Source organism: Delphinapterus leucas, chromosome 19, assembly GCF_059928025.1.
Source record: "Delphinapterus leucas isolate spDelLeu-1000000601 "Yukka" chromosome 19, BTC_Dleu_Yukka2, whole genome shotgun sequence".
NCBI classification, from domain to species: domain Eukaryota; kingdom Metazoa; phylum Chordata; class Mammalia; order Artiodactyla; family Monodontidae; genus Delphinapterus; species Delphinapterus leucas.
The window spans coordinates 18,887,017-18,911,431 of record NC_143147.1 but is presented as its reverse complement, the minus strand read 5'-3'; the positions used below and the strand labels follow the sequence as shown (position 1 = coordinate 18,911,431).

General features: G+C 45.9%; 1 protein-coding gene across 5 annotated transcripts in view; it reads right to left on the bottom strand.

The window, feature by feature from the left end:
* The window catches only part of P2RX5 (purinergic receptor P2X 5), a 33,291-nt gene extending 8,936 nt beyond the window's left edge, over window positions 1–24,355 (bottom strand). For 4 of the 5 annotated variants that reach the window (XR_016388884.1, XM_089900607.1, XM_089900608.1 and 1 more), the window contains exons 1-7: window positions 2,740–6,851; window positions 2,033–2,104; window positions 1,672–1,747; window positions 1,489–1,585; window positions 1,150–1,230; window positions 768–906; window positions 169–305 (exon numbers count right to left, since the gene is read on the bottom strand). Coding sequence is in view for 4 of the 5 variants with exons in the window: in XM_089900607.1 (XP_089756733.1) it covers window positions 169–305; window positions 768–906; window positions 1,150–1,230; window positions 1,489–1,585; window positions 1,672–1,747; window positions 2,033–2,104; window positions 2,740–3,168 (1,031 nt within the window). In the remaining variant the exon portion in view is untranslated. Of the gene's footprint in view, window positions 1–168; window positions 306–767; window positions 907–1,149; window positions 1,231–1,488; window positions 1,586–1,671; window positions 1,748–2,032; window positions 2,105–2,739; window positions 6,852–6,887 lie in introns of those variants that run through there. The other variant, XM_089900609.1, reaches the window with a different exon arrangement.
* Between the last annotated feature and the right edge of the window lie 60 nt (window positions 24,356–24,415).

Here is a 24,415-nt window from a genome sequence, read left to right as displayed (position 1 = left end):
CAGGTCCAGAGCCATGGCCGATGCTTCTCTCCCAGAGGCCCCCTGGCAGCCTCCCTGCACCTCCCACTCTGACACCCACCCCCAGGAAGGGGTGTCATAGCGCTGGCACCCAGGCAAGGACACGAAACGCGGAGAGGGTCATAAGGTGACAGACTTAGCCCCAGTTACCTGAAGTTGTACCCAGAAGAAAGAGAGTTTTCTGAAAATCTGTTGTCCAGACGGTTAAAATAATAGCGAGGGTAACATTCAGAGGGAGCTCTATCAAGATCACAGTCCCATTCAATCTGAATTCCTATCACACCACCCTTGATGCAAAAGAGACAAGAATCAGTGCACAGAACTTTCTGGAGATACGAGTCACAGGCCAGCTCTTCGTGGAGAGCTCAGGCAGGGGGTTGGTTGGCCCCACTGGAGCATCCTTCTGGGAGGGAAGAAGGCCCAGGGTTCACACCTCTGGGGTGACTGAGAAAAGTGCGTCGCTAACAGCCCATATCCTCCTGCTTCACGCTCCAGGGAGAAGGGAATGACCCGAGCGAGCACCTACTGGCACCTCACACCACAGCCAGGGTGCCAGTGGGGCTCCTGGCTCGGTTTCAGCTGATGCCCCTGGACTCAGAGCCAGACGCAGGTGCAAGTGTGCAGCACAGCTAATTCTGAGACAGTCCATGGGCAGGTGACTGTAGGGCCACCCCATCGCGTGGGTCCTCCTCCACACCCCCTCCTCACTGCAGAGCTCAAGCCCAGAGCCGGCCAGCCCCACCACCCACCTGCACAGCTATCTCCTGGAAGCTGCTCCCCGTCCAGCTGACCACAGACCCAAGTCGGAAGATGGGGCAGTAGGGGTCCTTGGGGCCAAATTTACAGGACTTCAGGAAAGCTCTGTCTGTGGTGTCCAGCACATTTGTCCTGGGTGGAGGCCATGAAGAGCCAGTGAAAGGAAGGTGAGACTCGCTGTTCCCAGGCCAGAAACCGGGCGTGACCCACACTGAGCCCTTGACTAAAGCCCCTCAGATCCTGACTGCTTTCCCACCCCCCAACATCCTCCAGTACGAAAGGACACAGCCCTGCCGCCACTGCACGGGAAAGGGTGCCCCCTCATCACCCAGTGGGTCATTCCACACAGCGTCCCATACACACGGGCCCACGTACTTGGAGAAGTTGAATTTGGGGAAACGAATGAAGTTCTTTATGTAAACAGTGAAGTCTTCAGCTTCGCCCAGGAGTGGCTTCCTGAAAACCAAGGCAGGACAGTCTGCTCAGGAGGCCCTACCCCGCCCCCTCCATGCCTGTGCGGAGGCTGAAGCCTGTGTGCTCCCTGGGTGCCCTGGAGCCTTTGCAAAGGACAGTCGATTTGATCATGTCGGGGTGGTCCTGGGGCCTTTGTGGGGTGCCCTGGCTTCTCCCCCAGGACACGTCTCCACCATTGGGCTGGGACCCGCTGCCCAGGACTGGGTAACTCCTCAGGGTCCCGAGGTTACAGCCACTCACGCTGGCCTGGACTTTGTCTCCACCGGGCACCAGGCGAAGATCTCACAGGTGCCCTTTTGCTCGCTCCCCGCCCACAGGCAGCGGCCAGTCCTCACTCCTGCAGGGGTGGGGGAAGGACAATGCCAGGAACCTCCTGGTTCCAACTCCCCTTCTGCCCCCAGCCCTGTCTACTCCAGGCCTCACCATTTCCAGCCACAACAGGCTCCCCAGGAGGGCAGTCGCTGTCCTCATAGCACAAGGCATCCGGAATGCTTTCACTCTGCCAGGAGAGAAAGGGTGCCTGGCGGGGGGCAGGTGCTTGCAGGGACCCCTTCTCAGAACCAGGTCCCATCCCAGGGTGAGGCCAGGGGTTCCTCCCTTGCCTGTGGCTGCTCACCCCTTGAGAACCTGCTTCTCCCCTGAATAATGCAGGTATGCACGCTGGTGCACACATCCCCCAGGGCCCTTGGAGGGGGTCGACACCCGTGCCTCAGGAGAGGGGTGGACCCCAAGTACTGCTGGCAGCTCTCCCACCCCCTCCCCAGCTCTCTGCACCAAGACGCACCTCGGCACAGGTTTCCTGCCGCTGGTTGGGGGTCACGACCAGGTTGGTGATTACAAAGAAGACATTCTCTCCCTGAGAAACCAGAGGGAGGTTGAGGAACCCCGTCCTGACATCTGGGGTCCCCCCTTCCCGGGGCTGCCTGGCAGGTGGTGGGATCTCTGCATGGGTGTTGCAGACACTGGGGCCACAAATCAGTGGATCCCACCCACGAGCCCACTGACCTCGGAGTCCCAGAGCAGGTACGCTTAGAGGGGTCTCTTCCATGCCCACAACCCCAAACCATTCTGACCTCAGCCCCCAGGGTCCAAGCTGAGATACAGGAGGGGAGAGAGGAGAAGGGGCAGTGATGAGATGGCCCGGCCCCGGCACAGGGAACTGCTCCCAGGGACAGTGGCCAATATAAGGGCAGGGCTCTCGGTGCCAGGCCACCTGACTCACACTGACCTGGAAGTTCTCTGGGTCCCATTTGGTTTCAACAGACTCAGGGTTTCATGGGAACAGAGCAGCCCCGTAAGGCACAGTTGGGGAGGGCTGGGGTTTGGCATGGGGTAAAGGACCTGGGCAGAGTCTATCTGCAAACCCTGCAGCCATCCCAGGCCAAGGGAGACAGTGAATGGAGGTCCCTGGCTCCCCAAGCAGTTTCCCATGTCACCCACCCAGATCCAGACCCTGCCAGCCTGGGCCCTTGTGCTGGGTGGGGCTCAGACCTGGGGTGGGATGACATAGTCGGCAACATCCCAGAGCCGCTCCCCAAGCTCTGAGGTGTTGGTGAAGGTCACACCCTTGACTTTGGTGATGATGCTGCTCTGCAGGGATGTGTCCGTGTCTTGGTAACACTTCTTCACCAGGAACACCCAACTGCAGGGAGGGGCAAGCAGGTGGGGGTCAGACTCATTGCTGCCCTCAGGAAGTTTCCTCAGGCCCCCAGGGTGTGGAGGGGTCAGGCTTGGGCCAGGCTCCACCTTTCCCACCAGCTCCTGGGCAGGAGTCACAACTCCCTCTGCCGCCTGAAAGCCAGTCCTGCAAGCAGCAGAGGTGACAAGCAACCCCAGAAGCGAGAGGCTGCTGCTCTCAGGAGCCAAGGCCCTGCAGCTGGGCAAGCTTGGGATGAAACCGGCTCGACCCACACTTGCCATGTGACCCCGGGTGAGCCAATGAACTCTGGGGGTCAACACAGGGCTAAGTGCACCTCCTTCCAGAGGGGTGAGGATGGTTAAAGGACATGGTGCACAACCTGGAACTTATCATGAGGAGACCTCAGACAGATCCAAATTGAGGGGGATTCTACAAAATTAGAGTGCAAAATCCTGTACTCTTTGACACCCAAAACACAAGCAACAAAAGAAGAAATAGGTAAGTTGGACTTGATCCAAATTAAGAACTTTTTTGTGCATCAAAGGACACTATCGGGGCTTCCCTGGTGGCGCAGTTGTTGAGAACCTGCCTGCTAATGCAGGAGACACGGGTTCGAGCCCTGGTCTGGGAGGATCCCACATGCCACGGAGCAACTAGGCCCGTGAGCCACAACTACTGAGCCTGCGCGTCTGGAGCCTGTGCTCCGCAACGAGAGGCTGCGACGGTGAGAGGTCCGCGCACCACGATGAAGAGTGGCCCCCGCTTGCCACAACTAGAGAATGCCCTCGCACAGAAACGAAGGCCCAACATAGCAAAAATAAATTAATAAACTCCTACCCCCAACAACAACAACAAAAAGAGTACATGTGAATTCCAGAGTTTACTTATGAGGAGGTTCTATTGGCAAACTTCCAAAAGTCACCAAGAATAAAATTAAAAAAAAAAAAAAAAAAAGACACTATCAACAAAGTGAAAAGACAACCCAGAGAATGGGAGAAGATATTTGTGAGTCACATAACTGATAAGGGTCTAGTACCCAGAATATACAAAGAAGTCTTACAACTCAACAATAAAAAAGACAATCCAATTTAAATATGGGCTAAGGATTTGAATAGATATTTCTCCAAGAAAGACATACAAATGGCCAATAAGCCCGTGAAAAGATGCTCAACATCTTTAGTCAGGAAATGCAAATCAAAAAACACAGTGAGATAGTACTTCACACCCAATAAGACAGCTGTAATCCAAAAAATGGGAAATAACAAGTGTTGGTGAGGATGCATAAAAATTGGTACTTGCTGGTGGAAATGTAAAAAGGTGTAGGTGCTGTGGAAAGCAGTTGGGTAGTTGCTCAAAAGGTTACTATATGACCCAGCAATTCCACTCCTCAGTATACAACCAAGATAATTGAAATCATATATCCACACAAAAACTTACATATGAATGTTCTTAGCAGCATTATTCCTAATAGCCAAAAAGTAGAAACAATCCAAATGTCCAACAGATGAATGCATAAGCAAAATGTGGTGTATCCATACAATGAGGTATTATTCAGCAATTAAAGGAATAACTTACTGACACAGGCTACAGTACGTATAAATCTTGAAAACATTATGCTAAGTGAAAGAAGCCAGACAAAAAAAGGCCACATGTTGTAATGATTTGATTTATATGAAATGTCTAGAATGGGCTATAGAGACAAAAAGTAGATTAGTGGTTACCAAGGGAGGGATGGTGGTAGGGGAGAATTGCAAATGACTGTTAATAGACACAGGCTTCTTTTGGGGGTGATGGAAACGTCCTGGAATTAGATAGTGGTGATGGTTGTACAACATTGTGAATGTACTAAACCCACTGAATTGTGTAATTTAACATGGTTGAAATGATGAACTACATGCTATGTATGTGAGTTTTACCTCAATTTAAAAATGGTTTTTAAAAGATCCTGCACTCTCCAAAAAATGTCAGTGTCATAAGATACAAAGACAGACTCAGGAGTGATTCCAGATTAAAGGAGACATGACAACTGAACACAAGGCATGATTTCGGATTTTCTTTTCCTATAAAGGTAATTTTGGGGACAATTTACAAAAGGTCTATTGCTTAGATGATAATATTTTTATGTTAATTCCCGAATTTTCATGCTTTTACTTCATTAAATAAGAGATTCCTTGTTTTTAAGAAATACCCATGGAAGAATTTAGGAATCAAGAGACATCATGCCTGCAACCTACTCAACAGAAAAAAATTGCACATGTATACACACACATAGAAAGAGAAAGGGATAAGGAAAACACAAATGTAGTAAAATGTTAACATTTGAGGAATCTAGGTGAAGGGCATTAAAAAAACTACTCTTAAAACTTTTCTGTGAGTATAAATTACATTAAAATATTAAAAAAAAATTTTTTTTAAATGAGACGGCACATGTAAATTGCTTAGCACAGCGAGTGCCAGGCACAGAGGAGGAGCTCAATGAATATAACACATCAACTTATTACTGAGGTTACTGTTAATTAGAGATTGTCCAGGTCAAACCCCCTTGGTAAAGTTGGGAAAACTGCAGCCAGAAGAGGGCAGGAAGCCGCCTTCCTGAGGTCCTGCAGCAGTGCTGTGGGATGCCCTGCCTCTCCCAGGCAGCAACCAGGATGCTTCCACCCTCATCTCTGGGGGCAGAGCTGGCATGTCCTGGGGCCCTAGGCTGTCCCATCTCCAAGGACCTCTGAGAGGGTTGTGACCCTTGAGCCAACCAGCCATTTTAGTAGGGACACACTGGGCCTGGCCTGGACAGAAACATTCAGCAAATACTCAAGGAACAACAACCATTCATTCACTCATTCATTTCACACCTGTCCCCTAAGCAGTTAGGGGATACCAGGCAGGCCCCGCCCTCATGGCATCCCCAGGCTGACAAGGCAGTCAGCACGAACGTTAAGCAAATGATCCCCTGAATAAGCACGTAATTACATTGTGGGAATTCTGGGGAGGAGCATGCGAGAACCCAGGTGTGAAGGATGAGTGGGCGCTAACGACATAGGGGAGGAAAGGGAAGCCTGGCTGAGGAGCAGTAAGACAGAAGGCCCTCAGGTGGGGGGCAGCCAGGTGTCTTAGGGATGAAGCTCCGGGATGAAGCCCGGCCTCCGGGTGGGAGTGAGGTGAGGTCAGGGCTGCCCTCCCTGGAGGAGCCTCTACTGCTCCCCAAGTCAGGAAGTAGGAGGGACTAAACAGCATTAAACTGAAGGAATTCAACAGCATTAAACTGAAGGAATAAAAGAGGCACATCCGCATCCCAGTTGTCTGGTGTCATTTCCTCTCCACCTGTCCACTCCCTGCTTGGGGGTGAGGCCTCTGAACAGTGCCTGGCTGACCCCAAGGAGCTGCCCCTCAGCTGATGGTGCCAGCTCCTGCAGGGCGGGGGAGGGGGGCAGACAGGAGAGCTGGGTGCCAGGGAGCGTAGAGCGTTTTGGGGCAGGACCCCCAGAGAGGCCAGCCGCGGGTGGGGTGAGCCAGCCAGAAGGGAGTTCTGGGACATGCCAGGCTCCTGAGTTGCCCCTGCCGGGAGACTGGCACTGAGCTCAGTGACTATAAATAAACCACCGGGGGCCGGCCTGGGCCAGCCCGGGCTAGGGCCCAGGGGGGCTGCCATGACAGCTGCAGCCCAAGCCCCTGCAGCCTCGCCCCCTTCCCAAAGCCCTAGCACTGGCGGCCCCAGCCCTGGAGAAAGGAAATGCCCACGGAAAGCCTCACAAATGGGGGGGGGGCCCAGGAACCCCGGCGCATCTCATCACCTCAAGAGCCGCTGGGGAGTTGAGGGCTCCCTCCTTACCCCCCACCCTTAAGCCCAACGGTACAAGAAGGGCCGCCTTCCCGAGCAGGGTCCCAGAGCCCAGTCACAGGGCACCCCCGGCGCCCCGAGTCCAATTCCCAGCCCCCGGAGGCCACAGCTGCGGCCCCGGCCGGCCCTTCCCCCTCCCCGAGCCCCGAGCCCCGGAGAACTCACACCACCAGGTAGGTCAGGATGGAGACCTGCAGCAGCCGGTAGAGCAGGCCCACCTTCTTATTCTTGGCGATGACGTACTTCTCGGTCTTGTAGTCGAAGAGCGACTGGTAGAGCCCCTTGCAGCCCGCCTGCCCCATGGCGCCGGCTCACCTGGCCCGCGATCGCGTCGCCACACGTGTACCGCATGGAGCCGCCCCCGCCGCCGCCCGGCCTCCAGTGTGGGCACCGCTGCGCCCGGGTGCGCGGCTCACCGGGCGGGGTCCGGCGGTTGGCGAGGCCGCGGCAGCGCCGCCCGAGGCCAGGCGGGGGCCTCAGACTGCGACCTTGCCTCCTCCCCTGCCTGTGACAGTGACACCGCCGGGCCGCCGCCCGGCCACTGACCTGCGAGGGCCCTCCCGGCGATCGCCGCCCGGGAGGGGTGCGGTGAGAAGAGGGTCTCCTTTGGAAGCAACGCCCCTTCTCCGCCCCCAAAGAAATCCAGGGGTTCCTCCTATTGAATGGCCGGGGAAACTGAGGCCAGGGGAGGGGGACCTACAACACAGGAAGTGGAGGCGAAGACGGGATAAAGAGCATTGACATAAAGATACAAAGAGGTTTCTTGATTTTTCTTGCTCCCTGGGGCAACCCTCGGCCTCCCCTCACAGGATGGGGGCTGGGATGAAGTGCGCGTTCCTACTGCAGCAGCTGCGGCCGGCCCGTTTAAACCCCACACTCCGGGGGAGTCAGTTGCCAGGCACGCCCCAGTGGCCAGAGCACGGAGAACTCTGTAGGGCAGGGAGGCTGGGTGGGGTGGGGATGGGGAGACAGGCAGCCGAGGCCTGGGATCTTAAAGATGCCTGGAGAGAGGGCGGGGGCCAGCTGTGGAAATGCTCCCAAAGCAAGAGATGGACCTCACCTAAGCTGCTGAATCTGCAACCCCTCACGGACGGTGGAATTAAATTAGAGGCAGTGGGAACACAGATGAGGACACCTCTGAGAAGATCAGGTTCAGAACGTGGGACAGCCATCGAGAGGCGGGGTCCTGGGTGAGCTCGGTGTGCGTGTGCACGTGTGTGCTGGGCTGTGCACGCTCGTTTTCCGCATTTCACTCGCTGCCATCCTGCAGTCTGACCGGACGTGGTCCTGCTCCTCTCCCTAGCCTGGCTCTCACACAGGAATAAGTTCCCTTCCCTGAACCATAGGCTCTGGGAGTTGGGAGTTGGAAGGGACCCTAAAGTTCACCAGGTGTGACCTCCTCTCAAAGTAAAAGTCCCAGGGCAGCACGTCTCCAGTTTTAGTGAGCATGGGTATCATTTGGAAGAAAAATGCAAATTCCTGGGCCCTGCCCCAAATATTTTCATTCCCTTAAGGCTACGATGGGACCTGCAAATCTGTGTTTTGCTCTCAAGATGCCATTTCGGAAGCACAGATTTTTGCAACTGTTCATCAATTTCAATTCAAATGCCATTTCCTTAAAAAAAAAAAAAAAAAAGTCCTATTCTTACTACCACCCACCAAAAGCGCCTCCACCCCAAACACTTTCTATCCCATTACCCATTCTTATTCCCTTAGAGCCCCTGTCACTCTTGAATATGATCTTATTTAGTTATTGTCTGTGTCCCCCACTAAGACCGTAAGCTCCAGGAGGGCGGGGAACTTGCCTTTGGACATCTCTGCATCCCATGCCCACCGCTATGACTGCTACATAATATGTCAGTACATATTTGTTGAGTGAAACTCAGGCCTGACGTTTTAAACAGGGAGATTTCCGCTGCCGCCCTGTTCCAGTCATGGCTGGGGATTTTGGAAGGTGACATCATCCTGGGGGAAAGGCTTAGGAATTGTCACCAGGCCTCCCTTCCTCACTCTCCTGCCAGCCTCTTCCTCAGCCCTCCCCTCACACAGCTCTCCAGCACTCAGAGGAGATGCAGCCTCAATGGAGTGACACCACGCCTTATGAGGAGGCCCACCAACCTGCTCTTGTTTGCCCTCCAGTGTGGGCAGCCCCTCCTGAACCCCCCACGGCCCAGCCAAGACCAGGCTGCAGTTTCTGACAGAACTATCCAGGTGCTTTACAGACCACGAGGGACATCCAAAGGGGAAAGCGCTGCTCTCAGGGCCAGGGCCAGACCCCTCCTTGTGGGCTCCCTCACAGCTTCTCAGGCTAGATCAAACCCATCAGTGGGTCAGGACATCAGTTTACTGGGTTCCAACCAGCATACTCACAAAAAGAAAATATCAGAGTGTGTTTACGGAAGTAAGTGTAGACAGTTTGGTGAAGTGTTTGCTTGAAGTATGTGTGTGCGTATAATGACGTGTAATATACTCTTGTGGGTCACGGTCAAAACAACGTGAAAAGCGCTTCCCTGGAGCTGCAAGCCCAAGTATCCGCAGCCTACCTCCGTACCGCGGGGCCGGCTCCCCTCCCCAAGTGCAGCTCCGACTCCCATCATACCCGAAGTGGGACAAGGGGTCTTTGCTTCTTTACTGGCCGCACATGCAGAAGTTCCCATTACCAGGGATCGAACCTGCACCCACTGCAGTGGAAGTGCCAAGTCTTAACCACTGGACCGCCAGGGAAGTACCAGAGTCTTTGCTTTTTACGTTTGCATCATTAGAAGTTCAAGTCAGGGATGTTTCCAAATCCAAGATGAATTCTCCACTTGAATGAAAACTGCCTGCTGTCTTTGAGTGGTTTTTCCAGTCTCTACCTAAACCCGTCTCAACAGGCACCCTGTTCAAATGATCTTCGCCACCACTACTGTGCGAATGCTTATCAGCTTAGCAAGTAGTAAGTCAGGGGTCAGGGGTGAATGGCTAGTTCTCAAAGTAGTCAAAGCCCCCTTCCCTCTCCTCCCCCAAAGGCATCCACATCACGCTTCATTATAATGACTGTCGTCCACCTTAAAGAAAGGGGCTGGCAGTGAAGGGACTGACCAGTCTCATCTGGTTCGTAAGACTGTCTCATTGGATGATTTAAGGTAGCTGCAGTGAAGTGATGGGAAATTATTAAATGAACTCAAAAAATATTCTCCAAAAAATTAAAAGGAAGCAAAAGAGAAATAAAATACAAATCTCATCAAATAACGTCCTTGGAGGAGAGGTTCAGAGGTTACTTACACCTAACAAACGAGGTTCAATTTCCCACCCCAGAGGAGAGGAGGGCTCAAACGAGGCCTGACATAGGAAATCTGAATCTGTCCTAGGGCACAAAAGGAAGTCATCACAAGGCAAGGAGAGCCCTCCTTCAGAGCCCGAAATATCCTGGATGACCTAGAAGGGACAAGAGTGGGAGAGGCGTGACACGGAAAGGGTTTCATGAAGCAATTCGTCCTTTAATTTTTCTTTTGCTCTGAGGAGTCCTGCTTTGATAAACACATTCCATTAACAGACATTACTGGTCCATTTAAGAAATAGTATTTCTCAGGGTATATGCCCAGTAGTGGGATTGCTGGGTCATATGGTAGCTCTATTTGTAGTTTTTTAAGGAAACTCCATACTGTTCTCCATAGTGGCTGTATCAATTTACATTCCCACCAACAGTGCAAGAGGCTTCCCTTTTCATCACACCCTCTCCAGCATTTACTGTTTCTAGATTTTTTGATAATGGCCATTCTGACTGGCATGAGGTAATACCTCATTGTAGTTTTGATCTGCATTTCTCTAATAATTAGCAATGGTGAGCAGAGTGAAGTAAGTCAGAAAGAGAAAAACAAACACCATATGCTAACGCATATCTATGGAATCTAAAAAAAAAAGAATGGTTCTGAAGAACCTAGGGGCAGCGCAGGAATAAAGAGGTAGACATAGAAAATGGACTTAAGGACTTGGGGTGGGAGGGCGAAGCTGGGCTAACGTGAGAGTAGCATTGACATATATGCACTAACAAATGTCAAATAGTTGGCTGGTGGGAAGCAGCCGCAGAGCACAGGGAGATCAGCTTGGCGCTCTGTGACCACCTAGAGGGGTGGGATAGGGAGGGTGGGAGGGAGGCTCAAGAGGGAGGGGATATGGGGACACGTGTGTGCACATGGCTGATTCGCTTTGTTGTACAACAGAAACTAACACAGTATGGTGAAGCAATGATACTCCAATAAAGATTAAAAATTTTTTAAAAAAAGAAATAGCAGATACTAATGTTGCTTCAAAGAGTCAACAAGAAGAAGGAAGCCTGTCTCCGCAGGAAGCATTTCTGAGTCCTGTCTTAAGTGATGGGTTCTTACTCATTACTCAGTTCTCAGAATGTGACCTGGGGAAAAACTCCACTGAGGTGTCACTTTAAAAGACTAAACATCAAATGCTGGCTCACTGGGCACTGAAAAGGATAAAGATTCAAACTCAAACCAACCAAACCCACACAGCGGCGCCAGCACGAACATGGCACACGGTAGAGCAAGATGGTCCTGCTCGTGCTCCCTGCGGGGTTTTCCCCACCTTCGTGAAACAGCCCTCGTCCATCCCACCTCTGTCTCCTCGAGTTCACAGGACCGTAGTGATGAACCGCGAGCAAGCAGGACATCCTCGTGTGAAACCCGAGAGTGGGTGCGGCGTCCACAGCTCCTGCACTCAGTCCTCCCATAGATTCTTCCTCTTTGTTGCAGTCTCTATCCCCACCTGCCTTTCTGGCCTCACGAGCCCTTTACGCACACCAGCTTCAGGGGAACTGACTGACAGCTTTATCACATCCCGCACTTTCCAACCCCTGTGCCTCTGCTCAGGCGGGTCTCTCCTCAGTACTTCATGGCTTCAAGGCTCAGCCTTTACAGGGCTTTGTCTTCTTCACAAAGGCCTCCTGGATCCCTCTCCTCCTCTAAATTCCCAAAGGACAGGATCCGATCTGTATATTTCAGGGAGTTGCAGCTGAGTGCACACCTTATCTGTCCTATAGGGCGATGAAGGCAGAAAAGGCTTTACCACCCTGCTCCACTGGGTCTATAATGAGATAAGTGGTCATCCAGAAGAGAAGGGGGGATGGGGGGAGGGAGGGAAGGAGGAAGGGGGGAAGGTTGATTCCTGATCATCCTGCCTCTACCCATTAGCCTGCATATTTGAAGTGTCAAGAGTAAAGTGACTAAGCCTTTATTTTTGAGTGTGTATTTCTAGAAGATTTCAACAGAGATAACTCTACTAGAGCATTATGTTACATTTGTCTCCTGAAGCAACTTGTCAGTCATCAAGACTCCAAGTCTGTGCTGAGCGCTACCCACTGACAAAGTCTTATCAGATGAACAAACCCTGGTCTCATTGACTAGTATCTCGCAGGGTGTGGGTCTTGACATCAAAGCTCACCCAGAGTGCTTGCCCCAAAAGCCAATTCCCAAGCCCAAGCCGGACTAGAGCATCAGGACCCTTAGTGGGTAGAGCCCAGGAACCTGACGTGCTGAGCTCCACCTGTGCCTCTTCCCCAGCAACGCCTGTGAACCTCCACTACCCCCTAGCTGCCGCTGCCCTACACCCTGCCCGCCTGTAATGAAGCCTCTGTGGAAAAACATTAGAACTGAAGATTCCTCCTTAAACTAGCTGATGGCCTCCGGCAAGTTGTTTCCTCCTCCACGGAACAGCTAAGGGAGCCTGGAGTGACTGATAGATGGCTGCAAAAGTACAAAGCCTGGGGTAGAACAGATGCTTTTTCTTAAGTGACCCAGCCTAAACAGAGTAGGTCTGTGAAGCTGGATGGAAAAATAGCTACGTATTTATTTTTACTACACTTTAACTGAAATTTACCATTTCCTTCGATTATCAATGTAGGCAACAAACCATAGGAGTATTAGCAGTGCCTGTATCTTAACAACAGTAGAAATTACACATATTTCCCCATTTTCCTTTCTTAATAAAGAAGTATGTATCTCCATAAAATTTTTTTTAATATTCTGATCACTGTTTCAATATAACTGGTTCTTTATAAACTTATATATTTAAAAACAAGCTGATGGAAAAATACGATAAAGCAAGCATAGTAAAATGTTAATGGAAGAAGCCAGGTGTTCAGTGTAAAATTCAATTTTTCTATATGTTTGAAGATGTTCACAATAAAATGCTGGGAAATTATCTGAGAAGGCGTCCCTAGGCTTCAGCAGATCGCCAAACGGGTCTATGGCAAACAAACAAGTTAGGAACCCCTGACCTAGAGGTACTAGTGTCCTTAACTTGCTACTCTACCCGTGAGTTCTTCACCTAGGAGGCAAAGGACCCCAAGCCCCAGTGTAGAATCCAGGAGTTAGGCTGGTAGCCTTTCCCAGACTAGGAAATCTAAAAGGTCTGCAGAACCACAGTGGGCCAGTGGTGTTTTCTCCCACCCCAGAAGTCCAACGTCAATCTCAGACCTCACAGCTCTAAAGAGAGGAAAAAAATTCCTGACCACATTCATCTTTGCTCAAAATTACACCTGCTCCAATACACAAGTGGCAAAATACTACAAACAACTTAAATGTTAATCAATAATGGTGTAGTTAAATAAATCACGGTACCTCCCAAAACAGATACACAGGACAACAAACCATCCATTAAAAAGAATAAAATCGATTTCCAGTTCATATAAAATGATCTCCAAGATAGATTAGTAAATGAAAAAAAGCAAAATACAGAAGAGTGTATACATTATATACTACGATCTGCAATTTTAAAGGATGTTTTTATATGCATAAACTCTCTCTTGAAGAATGCGCAGAAAAAAGAAACTGGTAATCCTGGTTTTCTCAGAGGAAAAAAAAAAAGGACAACTGGGGGTCTGGGGCATGAGGGAGACTGATTTTTGCACTGTTTGAATTCTGTTATCATGAGTATGAACCATTACCACGTGAAGAGAATAAATAAATTCACTGTTCCTGAAAAAAATAAAAAGAAAGAAAAACTTACCCCAGGGTAGGACACTAGTCAAACCCAGGAAACAAGGCCAAGAGCTCGAGAGCATCTGCCAGCGCTCTGGGCAGGGCTAGCCCAGCCCCCTTCCCAGACCCTGCAGAGAAGACGCCTCCCCAGAGAGCACACCTGCAGTCCCCCGACCACTCAGGACTGCAGCTGTTACAGGTCCTAGGAGTTGACCAACCAGACCCAGAATCCAATCCTGGGGCAGAGGAGGGGGAGCAGAGCTGCCAGCTGCCTCTCCTGGAGGCTGGCACCCTGGTCCTGTCTTCCCTGTGATACTTAGGAAGAGTTCCTCGTTTAGACAGACCACCAGCAATACTACTGCTTCCTGATGCCCAGCAGCGAATCTGCAAGACTCAGTTCCCCCACTTCTGGAGAGCACATTGCTCTCTAATTCTAAGTCAAATCACTCTTACTTGCAGGATACAAAATTAATGCACAGAAATCTCTTGCATTCCTATACACTAATGATGACAAACCTGAAAGAGAAATTAAGGAAACACTCCCATTTACCACTGCAACAAAAAGAATAAATACCTAGGAATAAACCTACCAAGGGAGACAAAAGACCTGTATGCAGAAAACTATAAGACACTGGTGAAAGAAATTAAAGATGATACCAACAGATGGAGAGATATACCATGTTCTTGGATTGGAAGAATCAATATTGTGAAAATGACTACACTACCCAAAGCAATCTACAGATTCAATGCAATCCCTATCAAATTACCAATGGCATTTTTTATGGAACTAGAACAAAAACTCTTAAAATTTGGATGGAGACGCAAAATTCCCCGAATAGCCAAAGCAGTCTTGAGGGAAAGAAACAGAGCTGGAGGAATCAGACTCCCTGACTTCAGACGATACTATAAAGCTACAGTAATCAAGACAATATGGTACTGGCACAAAAACAGAAACATAGATCAATGGAACAAGATAGAAAGCTCAGAGATAAACCCACACACCTATGGTTAACTAATCTATGACAAAGGAGGCAAGGATATACAATGGAGAAAAGACAGTCTCTTCAATAAGTGGTGCTGGGAAAACTGGACAACTACATGTAAAAGAATGAAATTAGAACACTCCCTAACACCATACACAAAAAATAAACTCAAAATGGATTAGACACCTAAATGTAAGACTGGACACTATAAAACTCTTAGAGGAAAACATAGGAAGAACACTCTTAGACATAAATCACAGCAAGACCTTTTTTGACCCACCTCCTAGAGTAATGGAAATAAAAACAAAATAAACAAATGGGACCTAATGAAACTTAAAAGCTTTTGTAAAGCAAAGGAAACTACAAACAAGACGAAAAGACAACCCTCAGATGGGAGAAAATATTTGCAAACGAATCAATGGACAAAGGATTAATCTCCAAAATATATAAACAGCTCATGCAGCTCAATATTAAAAAAACAAACAACCCAATCCAAAAATGGGCAGAAGACCTAAATAGACATTTCTCCAAAGAAGACATACAGATGGCCAAGAAGCACATGAAAAGCTGCTCAACATCACTAATTATTACAGAAATGCAAATCAAAACTACAATGAGGTATCACCTCACACCAGTTAGAATGGGCATCATCAGAAAATCTACAAACAACAAATGCTGGAGAGGGTGTGGAGAAAAGGGAACCCTCCTGCACTGTTGGTGGGAATGTAAATTGATACAGCCACTATGGAGAACAGTATGGAGGTTCCTTAAAAAACTAAAAATAGAATTACCATATGATCCAGCAATCCCACTACTGGGTATATACCCAGAGAAAACCAGAATTCAAAAATACACATGCACCCCAATGTTCACTGCAGCACTATTTACAATAGCCAGGTCATGGAAGCAACCTAGATGCCCATCGACAGATGAATGGATAAAGAAGATGTGGTACATATACACAATGGAATATTACTCAGCCATAAAAAGGAACGAAATTGGGTCATTTGTTGAGACATGGATGGATCTAGAGACTGTCATACCGAGTGAAGTAAGTCAGAAAGAGAAAAACAAATATCATATATTAACGCATACATGTAGAACCTATAAAAATGGTACAGATGAACCGGTTTGCAGGGCAGAAATTGGGACACAGATGTAGAGAACAAATGTATGGACACCAACGGGGGAAAGTGGCAGGGGGTGGGGGGGGGGGTGTGATGAACTGGGAGATTGGGATTGACATATATACACTGATGTGTATAAAATGGATGACTAACAAGAACCTGCTGTATAAAAAAATAAATAAAATTAAATTTAAAAATTAAAAAAATTTGAAGAAAATGTTTATAGATTCATGTAAGTGAATATATCTATAATAGATTCAAATGAAAAAAGAAAACTGCAATGCACGGAAATATTATTTTAGGAAAAATTTATGTAGCTATGACAGTAAGCCTTCTGATTCAGGAACTTGGTGTGGCCTGCCATATGTGCAGATCTTACTTTGTGTCCTTCAGTAAGATTTCACATTTCTTTTATTTAGGTTAACATTTTGTTAAATTTAAATGTATTAAGTGTGTATTATAAGTGGTATATTTTCCCCTGTCCATTTCTAACTGGCTACTACTCATATTAAAAATAAAAACAATAAGAAAAACATAAACAAAACCCAACTTATCAGTTTGTGTCTTATGTAACTTTATAACTTCTTATAAATTCTTATACCACTTTATAAATTCTCTTTTTAATTCTAGTAATCTTTTACTAGATTCTCATGGGTTTTTGAGACCTCTACAATTACAGACAAATTATGCTTTTCTAATATTACAAAATTATTTCATACCCATATCTATTTCATCAGACCAGATCTCTACAAATAATGAATCATATTTTTAAGAGTAAGTATCTCCTGTGCCTGATTTTAAGGAAACAGCCTCAGAAATTTGCCATTTAGTATATTTGCTAAAAATTTTTGGTAAATGTCTTTATCATTATGCAATAACTTCCTTACCTTCCTAACCTACTTAGAAGTTTTATTAGGAAAAGTTGCTAAGTGTTATCAAATGCCTTTGTAGCATTTTTCATATAACCTTTTTTCTTCTTTAATTTGCTGTTGTAAAAAATTCAAGTTTTGTTTTAATTCAGACTTCATCTTTAATACCAGACAACGAGACTGCCCTAAGACCAGAAAGTGCCAGATGCCATCCAGGAGCGATTGGAAGGACACTACATAATGCCTCTCTTTGTCCTGATTGTTTTGGACACTGAATTCTGCTTTTTCAAATATGAAAATTGCCACCCTTCCTTCATTTTTGTTTGCATTTTCCCAATATCTCTGTCTATTTATTTTTCAAATTGCTTGTTATCTTGTTTTACAAGTGTTTCTTCAAATAATACACATTTGGGCTTCCCTGGTGGCGCAGTGGTTGAGAGTCCGCCTGCCGATGCAGGGGACACAGGTTCGTGCCCCGGTCCAGGAAGATCCCAAGTGCCGCGGAGCGGCTGGGCCCGTGGGCCATGGCCGCTGAGCCTGCGCGTCCAGAGCCTGTGCTCCGCAACAGGAGAGGTCACAACAGTGAGAGGCCCGCATACCGCAAAAAAAACAAAAAACAAAAAACAAATAATACACATTTGAATCTGACTTTTCAGCCCATCTGACAGTCTCTGTCTCCTGAGTGCATTCACGCTTAGGGAAGTAATTAATGTACTTGGTTTTATTCCTTCCATCTTAAATACAATCTCACTTTCCTTCTTCTTACTTTTGCTGAATTAGCCATTTTCGTCCCTGTCATTTTTTCCTGTTCCTTTTTCCTCCCTGTCATTCCTCTGTTTGCCTTTCTTTCCTGTCAGTTTTGAAGTCCTACTGTGCTTTAAAGATCAGCTCATGCCTATATATTCCTGAGTCATCTTCAAATATATATATTCTATCAAAAGAAAATAATAATGTTATACAATATGTGGGGGCTTCCCTGGTGGCGCAGTGGTTAAGAATCCGCCTGCAAATGCAGGGGATATGGGTTCGAGCCCTGGTCCGGGAAGATCCCTCATGCCGGGGAGCAACTAAGCCCATGTGCCACAACTACTGAGCCTGCGCTCTAGAGCCCGAGAGCCACAACTACTGAGCCCACATGCCACAACTACTGAAGCCCACACTCCTAGAGCCCGTGCTCGACAACAAGAGAAGCCACCGCAATGAGAGGCCCACACACCACAACGAAGAGTAGCCCCCACTTGCTGCAACTAGAGAAAGTCCGTGCATAGCAACGAAGACCCAACGCAGCCAAAAATAAATTAATTTAAACAAATGTTATACATGTATTTTTTTTATACAACATGTATTTCTATACTACATGTATTTTTAACACACATGCACCAAACATCTATAGCTGCTCACACCTCCCTCAACCCCAAACAGGATAGAAGCTTTAGTTCTAGGTTACCGTTACGTTTTTCTTTAAAGGATGACTCTTCTATTTCAAAAGTCCCTACTTAGCATTTATATTACAAAGTCCTAGTCACATCATTATTATCTATTTAACTTTAATAATATATATATTGCAAGATTCGCTGCTCCCATTATTCCTCTCCTTTTTGTCTTTCCCTATCTTGGGATTTCTGTTCTGAACCAACTGTCATTTGATAGAGTATTTCCCCAAGTGCTGTCCTCAGGTAAGTGCATGGACAGAATACTTCTTAAATGCCTGCACTTCTGACAATGTTTATTTTGCCCTGACGAATGAATGATGTCTTTTCCTGGTTAGTGATTTTGGGGCCTTAGTCTTCTTCCCTCAGGATTCTACAAATGTTGCTCCAGGAATTTAACTGTTAGTGTTGCTGATAAAAAAAAAAGTCTGAAGCTAATTGATTCTCTTTCCATTGCAAATAAATAATCTGTTCTTTGGGTCTCAAAACTTTAAGATTCGTCCTTATCCTTGGACTTCAGGAATTTCATCAACGTGTGTCTACACATATATTCTTACGTTAATCCTGCCTGGGACTCAGAAAGACGATTACTTCTCTACTTATTTCTTTTCTACCTCCAGACTCCTTTATTTCATGTTATAACTTCTGGATCTGTCTTTTGAATTTATCTCTAGATAATTCTATTCTACATTGTCGGGTATATCTTGAGCTTCCAGATGTGACTCAAGAAGTATCATAATCTTTACCTATTCAATTTTTTAATCAAAAATTAAATGTGTTGTATATGAAAAGCTGTTAAGAGTAAATCCTAAGCGTTCTCATCACAAGAAAAAATTTTTTTTCTATTTCTTTAATTTTATATCTATAGGAGATGATGCATGTTCACTAAATTTATTGTGGTAATCACTTCATGATGTATGTAAATAGAGTCATTATGTTGTACACTTCAAACTTACAGTGCTGTATGCCAGTTATATCTCAGTAAAGCCGGAAGAAAAAAATTAAATTTGTTCTGATTGCAAAAAAAAAAAAAAAATCTCATTTCATGGGAAAATACATGGTCTTGCCGATATTAAAAAAAATAATAAAAAGGAAAGTAAAGCTACAATTATATACCCATTAAGCAAACAAAGTAAAAACAGAGATCCCAGGCTCGTTCACGCTGCTGATAACCACGTAATGTGGTTCAATCTTTCTGGAAAGCTATTTGGCATTGAAGGGCAATTACCAAATGTGTTTAAGTCCACTTCTGGAGAAAGCTTTACAAAGTGTAATGACCTACACAAATTTAAGTTATTGATTTCCCCAAACACACATTAACCCAAGGTGTTGCCTCTCCCTCTCCCCCCAAACCTGCATTCAACAGCAGCATTTTGTCTCTGACACTGGCTCCTTGAAAATGGGCATAAATTATCACAAATGGTAGAAGTTATGATCCTGTTTACGTAAAACACACACAAAACAAAACCCAAAAACCCATGTACTTGTATATGTACATATGTGAATATTTACAAAAGCACCGAATATGGTCTGGAAGGATACATGCTAAGCCAGCTGACCTCAGCTTCTAAGGAGGGGCACGGGATGGGGCAAGGTTGTGACTAAAGCATATTTTCACTTTTCACTCTGATCTCACTCTGAGAGCGTTATCTATGTATTACTTACATACTTTTCAAAACGTCCTTCCACTAATCAAAATAAAGTCAACTGGAGTTGGGAATTGTCTATTTAGGTGCATCCAGCTACCTCCTGAACTCTTGACATTTGAACAACTGCCCTTCCTGAAGTGATTAAGATTCCCTTGATTCCATTTACTAGAGCTGTTCTTAAAGTAATGGTAAAATTCTGGCACTATTGCAAGGTTATAATTACGGATAGGAGACCCCAAAATACCTAAAGCCTGATCTTAACCAAATATCCCTCCTTGTATGGATATTAGAGAAAATGTGCACAGACTAAATATACTAGTACAGACAATTTTAGACTGCTGGGCTTGGCTGAACGGAATGCTCCTTTCTCAATGTCTAATTAGGCCTAAATAGTTTGGCCAATTTAGATATTCACATCTGCTTATTTCATCCCTCCAACAATCAAATTCAAAGTTCAGATGTTATCCTGAGAGAGGTTATTTGAATCCGCGCTCACTAGCCTGTAGCCGGGGAGATGAAAACAAGAGAAACCACAGGGGCACTTTCCCCCATGCTAGTGTCCAGCTGGCCCCATCTTAGTCCTTTTCTGGCCGGGACACTGGCCCTGTGACATGACCCACTGTCCTTGGATCTCTGCAAGCTTTGGCATGTCCTGTATCCAGGCAGAGGAGGCTGAACAGGAAATGCGGAAGGTCTGGCACTAGATGGGCATCTTTTAGAAGAAAGACAAGGCTCTGGCCCAAGCCAGCAGCACATGAATTTATACAGTGTAACCATGGCTCCATTTAAGTCTCTTCCTCCTCACAGACTGGTCCCTTACGAAGTCTCCTGACTACAATGACACTGGTCTAACCCAGTCAGGTCAGCCCAGCTCAGTCAGTCAATAGCTTACAGATGGTCAATGTAAGTCTTGGCTGTTACAACCGAAGTGGGATCTTATTTGCTATAAAAAAAAAAGTATAAAAGCAGGGACTACAAGTCACCTATAATAATGAAAACTTGGACACAACTCCTGAGCCCAACAACAGGGAAACACCTAAGCAAACTTACTTCTTTCTTTTCCTTCAAAGGCACACCTCAGAGATATTGCAAGTTCGGTTCCAGACCACCACAATGAAGCAAATATCATGATAAAGTGAGTCATACAAATTTTTGGTTTCCCAGTCCATATAAAAGTTATGTTTACACTATACTGTAGTCTATTAAGTGTGTCACAGCATTATGTCTAACACAACAATGTACATACCTTAATTTTAAAATAAAAAAAATTACAAGAGTAACATCAAAGATCACAGATCACCATAACAAATGTAATAAAAGTTTGAAATATTTCAGAAATTACCAAAAACGTGACAGAGACATGAAGTGAGCAAATGCTGTTGGAAAAATGGTGCTGACAGACTTGTTCAACACAGGGCTGCCACAAACCATCAGTCTGTAAAAAATGCAGTACCTGCAAAACCCAATAAAGAAAAGTGCAATAATACAACATGTGTCTGTAAATAAGATACATTAATAAATGTAGCTGCACTGAAAAACAGAGAATGGTATAATAAAGGGACCAACGTATAAAGGAATTCCTGAAACAAATAAAGCAGACGGATTCTGATCAACAGAAAAGCTGATCGTCCCAGACAGGAAAGATAAAGGGCTCCATGAGAAGCGGACGGGACCCCAACCAAGCCCCAGTGACCACCCAGAGGCAGAGTGGCAGGGAGTGGGACCGAGGGCAGGCTGTGAGGCAGGCAGAGGGCATGCAAAGCTCCCATGAAAGTCAGGCCCAGAGGTAACTGCTGGGAGCCCCACAAGTTCCAGCCAAAGACGTAAGGATGAGAAAAAGCGTATCAGAAAGACTCCAAATTACCATTCTGTGCAGACAGGATTTTGAAATCAACAGAAAAGCTATTAAAAAAGAGTCCAGTAAGATGGCAGATAAGATAAATATTCAAAACAACCAATTAAACACAAACTCTATATAATCAGTCAGGGGGAAAAAAGGTATTTTTCAGAGTAGCAATAAAAAATATAAAAATGTAAATACAAAATATAATACAGCTGGAAATTAAAATCTTTGTAAATTAAGACCTCTCTGAAGAAAATTACAAATCTCGTTGCAGGGTGTTTTAAAAAATCTCAGCAAGTGGAGAAATGCCATACTTCTTTCTTTTTTTTCTTTTTCTTTTTTTGATAGGTAAGGAGTGGATTTATTTAGAGAGAAACACACTCCACAGAGTGTGGGCCATCTCAGAAGGCGAGAGGCCAGAAATGCCATATTTCTAAGTAAGAAGATAATACTATAAAGATTATGATTCTCCCCAACTTAATCTGTACATTTAAATTAAACCCCCAAAAGGTTTCTTTTGGGATTCTGAAAAACTGATACTATGAATTACCTGAAAAAACACAATCAATAATTTTAAAAAAAGTAAGAATGAAAATGCCCTATCAGATAATCAAAATTTACTGCAAGGTTAAAAAGAAGGCTGATATCAAAAACAGAATACCATTTCCACACCGGTCAGATTAGCAAAAGTTAAAATTTGATGATGCCCAGTGGTGGCAAGGGCACAGAGTGGCACTTACATATATTCTAAGTGGGACTGAGAACTGGTAAACTTTTTTGCAGGTCAAGGCACATCATACGTTGAAACTTTTTATGTTTTAAAAAATTTTTAATTTAATTTAATTTAATTTTGTTTCTAGAAGCTGCACCACGTGGCATGTGGGATCTTAGTTCCCTGACCAGGGATCGAACCTAAGCTCCCTGCACTGGAAGCGCAGAGTCTTAACGACTGGACCACCAGGGATGTCCCATATATCGAAACTTTAAATGCACATAACCTTTGAGTCAGTAATTGTGCTGAGAACTTACCCATCACTATACTTGAAAAGCGTGCCAGGATACCTGTTTAAAGATGTTTGTCGCGCCTTTTCTTTGTAATAAAAAAAGAAATGGAAATAACCTAAATATCTACCTGTGGGGACTTCACAAGTAAACTCTGGCACATCCCGCATGTAACACAGTATACTATGGAGCTGTTAAAAAGAACGGGGTAGATCTGCAGGTGCTGCTAGTAGAAGACTTTTCTAAGGTCTACCAGATGAAACAGCAAGGGGTGGAACACTGCAAACAATTCAATCTCACTGAAAACGTTTACACTGGTATATGCGTAGGAATATTTTGAAGGAATATGTGAAAAACCATTAACAGTGGTTGCTTTTGGAAAGAGACATTAGAGGTGGGAGAGGAGAGGGAGACTGCCTTTTCATTTTTTAGATCCCTTTCTGCTGTTTTGAACTTTTTATTTGCATAATGCTAAAAATTGTGCTTCCTTCCACTATGGTACTGGCACAGGAACAAACAGATCAATGAAACAAAACTAGATTTCCACTTGTGTGTGTGTGTCTGTGTGTGTGTGTCTGTGTCTGTGTGTGTCTGTGTGTGTATACACACTAGTATATATATTCTAATATATATTTGAATAAATGATAAACTGTTATTCATCTGGAAATAATAATATAGTTAGACTTTAGGTCATCAAGAAAACAGAAACTGGGACTTCCCTGGTGGCGCAGTGCTTAAGAATCCGCCTGCCAATGCAGGGAACACAAGTTCGAACCCTGGTCTGGGAAGATCCCACACGCCGCGGAGCAACTAAGTCCGTACACCACAACTACTGAGCCTGCACTCTAGAGCCCACGAGCCAGAACTACTGAGCCTGCGTGCCACAACTGCTGAGGCCCGTGCGCCTAGAGCCTGGGCTCTGCAATAAGAGAGGCCACTGCAATGACAGGCCCATGCACCACAACTAGGATTAGCCCCTGCTCGCCACAACTAGACAAAGCCTGCGCACAGCAACGAAGACCCAACGCAGCCAAAAAAAATAAAGAAAGAAAATAAAATAAAAAAGAAAATCAGTTATGCATCCGGGAAAAAAAAAAACTCAGGTTAAATTCCCTAATTCACACCTTATACCTACATAAATTTTAGAAAAAAATCAAAATTTAGAAGAAATAACAATGAAAGCACCTGAATTATATAAAGAAGACCACGGGATCAGAGAGATTACTTTCTACATTATATACTTCTGCACCGTTTAATTACTTGCAATGACTTTTATTACCCATGAAAACAAAGACCGTCCCACTGCAGGTTTGGGAGTAGGGAGATATGGCCAAGTTTTAACAGCATGGAGCATACAAATGAAATAAAATCAGATACTAAGAGCAAAGCCAGCCTGTAACTAGGCCCTACTCTTGGTTCCACCTCCTCCTGTGGATGAGCGAGCGCTCTCTCACGGAGGCACGATGGTCCCCTGAGCAATTCACTCAGGAGGAAGCCAGGCGAGGACCAGCACAGGATGTTAAGTAGACACTACAAAACAAAGTCCTGGTCTTCTCCTCTCCCACCTTGTTCCTGTTTTGGTGACCTCCGTTTTTCCACTTTTTACATTTGTTCTGGGGTGCTTTTTTGTGGCCTCATTTGAAATAATAGGCCACATCTTAGGATCTGAAAATGCCAAACTAGGAGCTGCTTTCTACCACTGTCCCCAAGATATACTTCGTGGAACACTATTTTGGAAGATGTTAACAGAAACAGCAGGAAAAAAGCACTCTTAGGCAAATAAGGCTGGGAAATGCTGCATAACTGCATAACCTCCTCT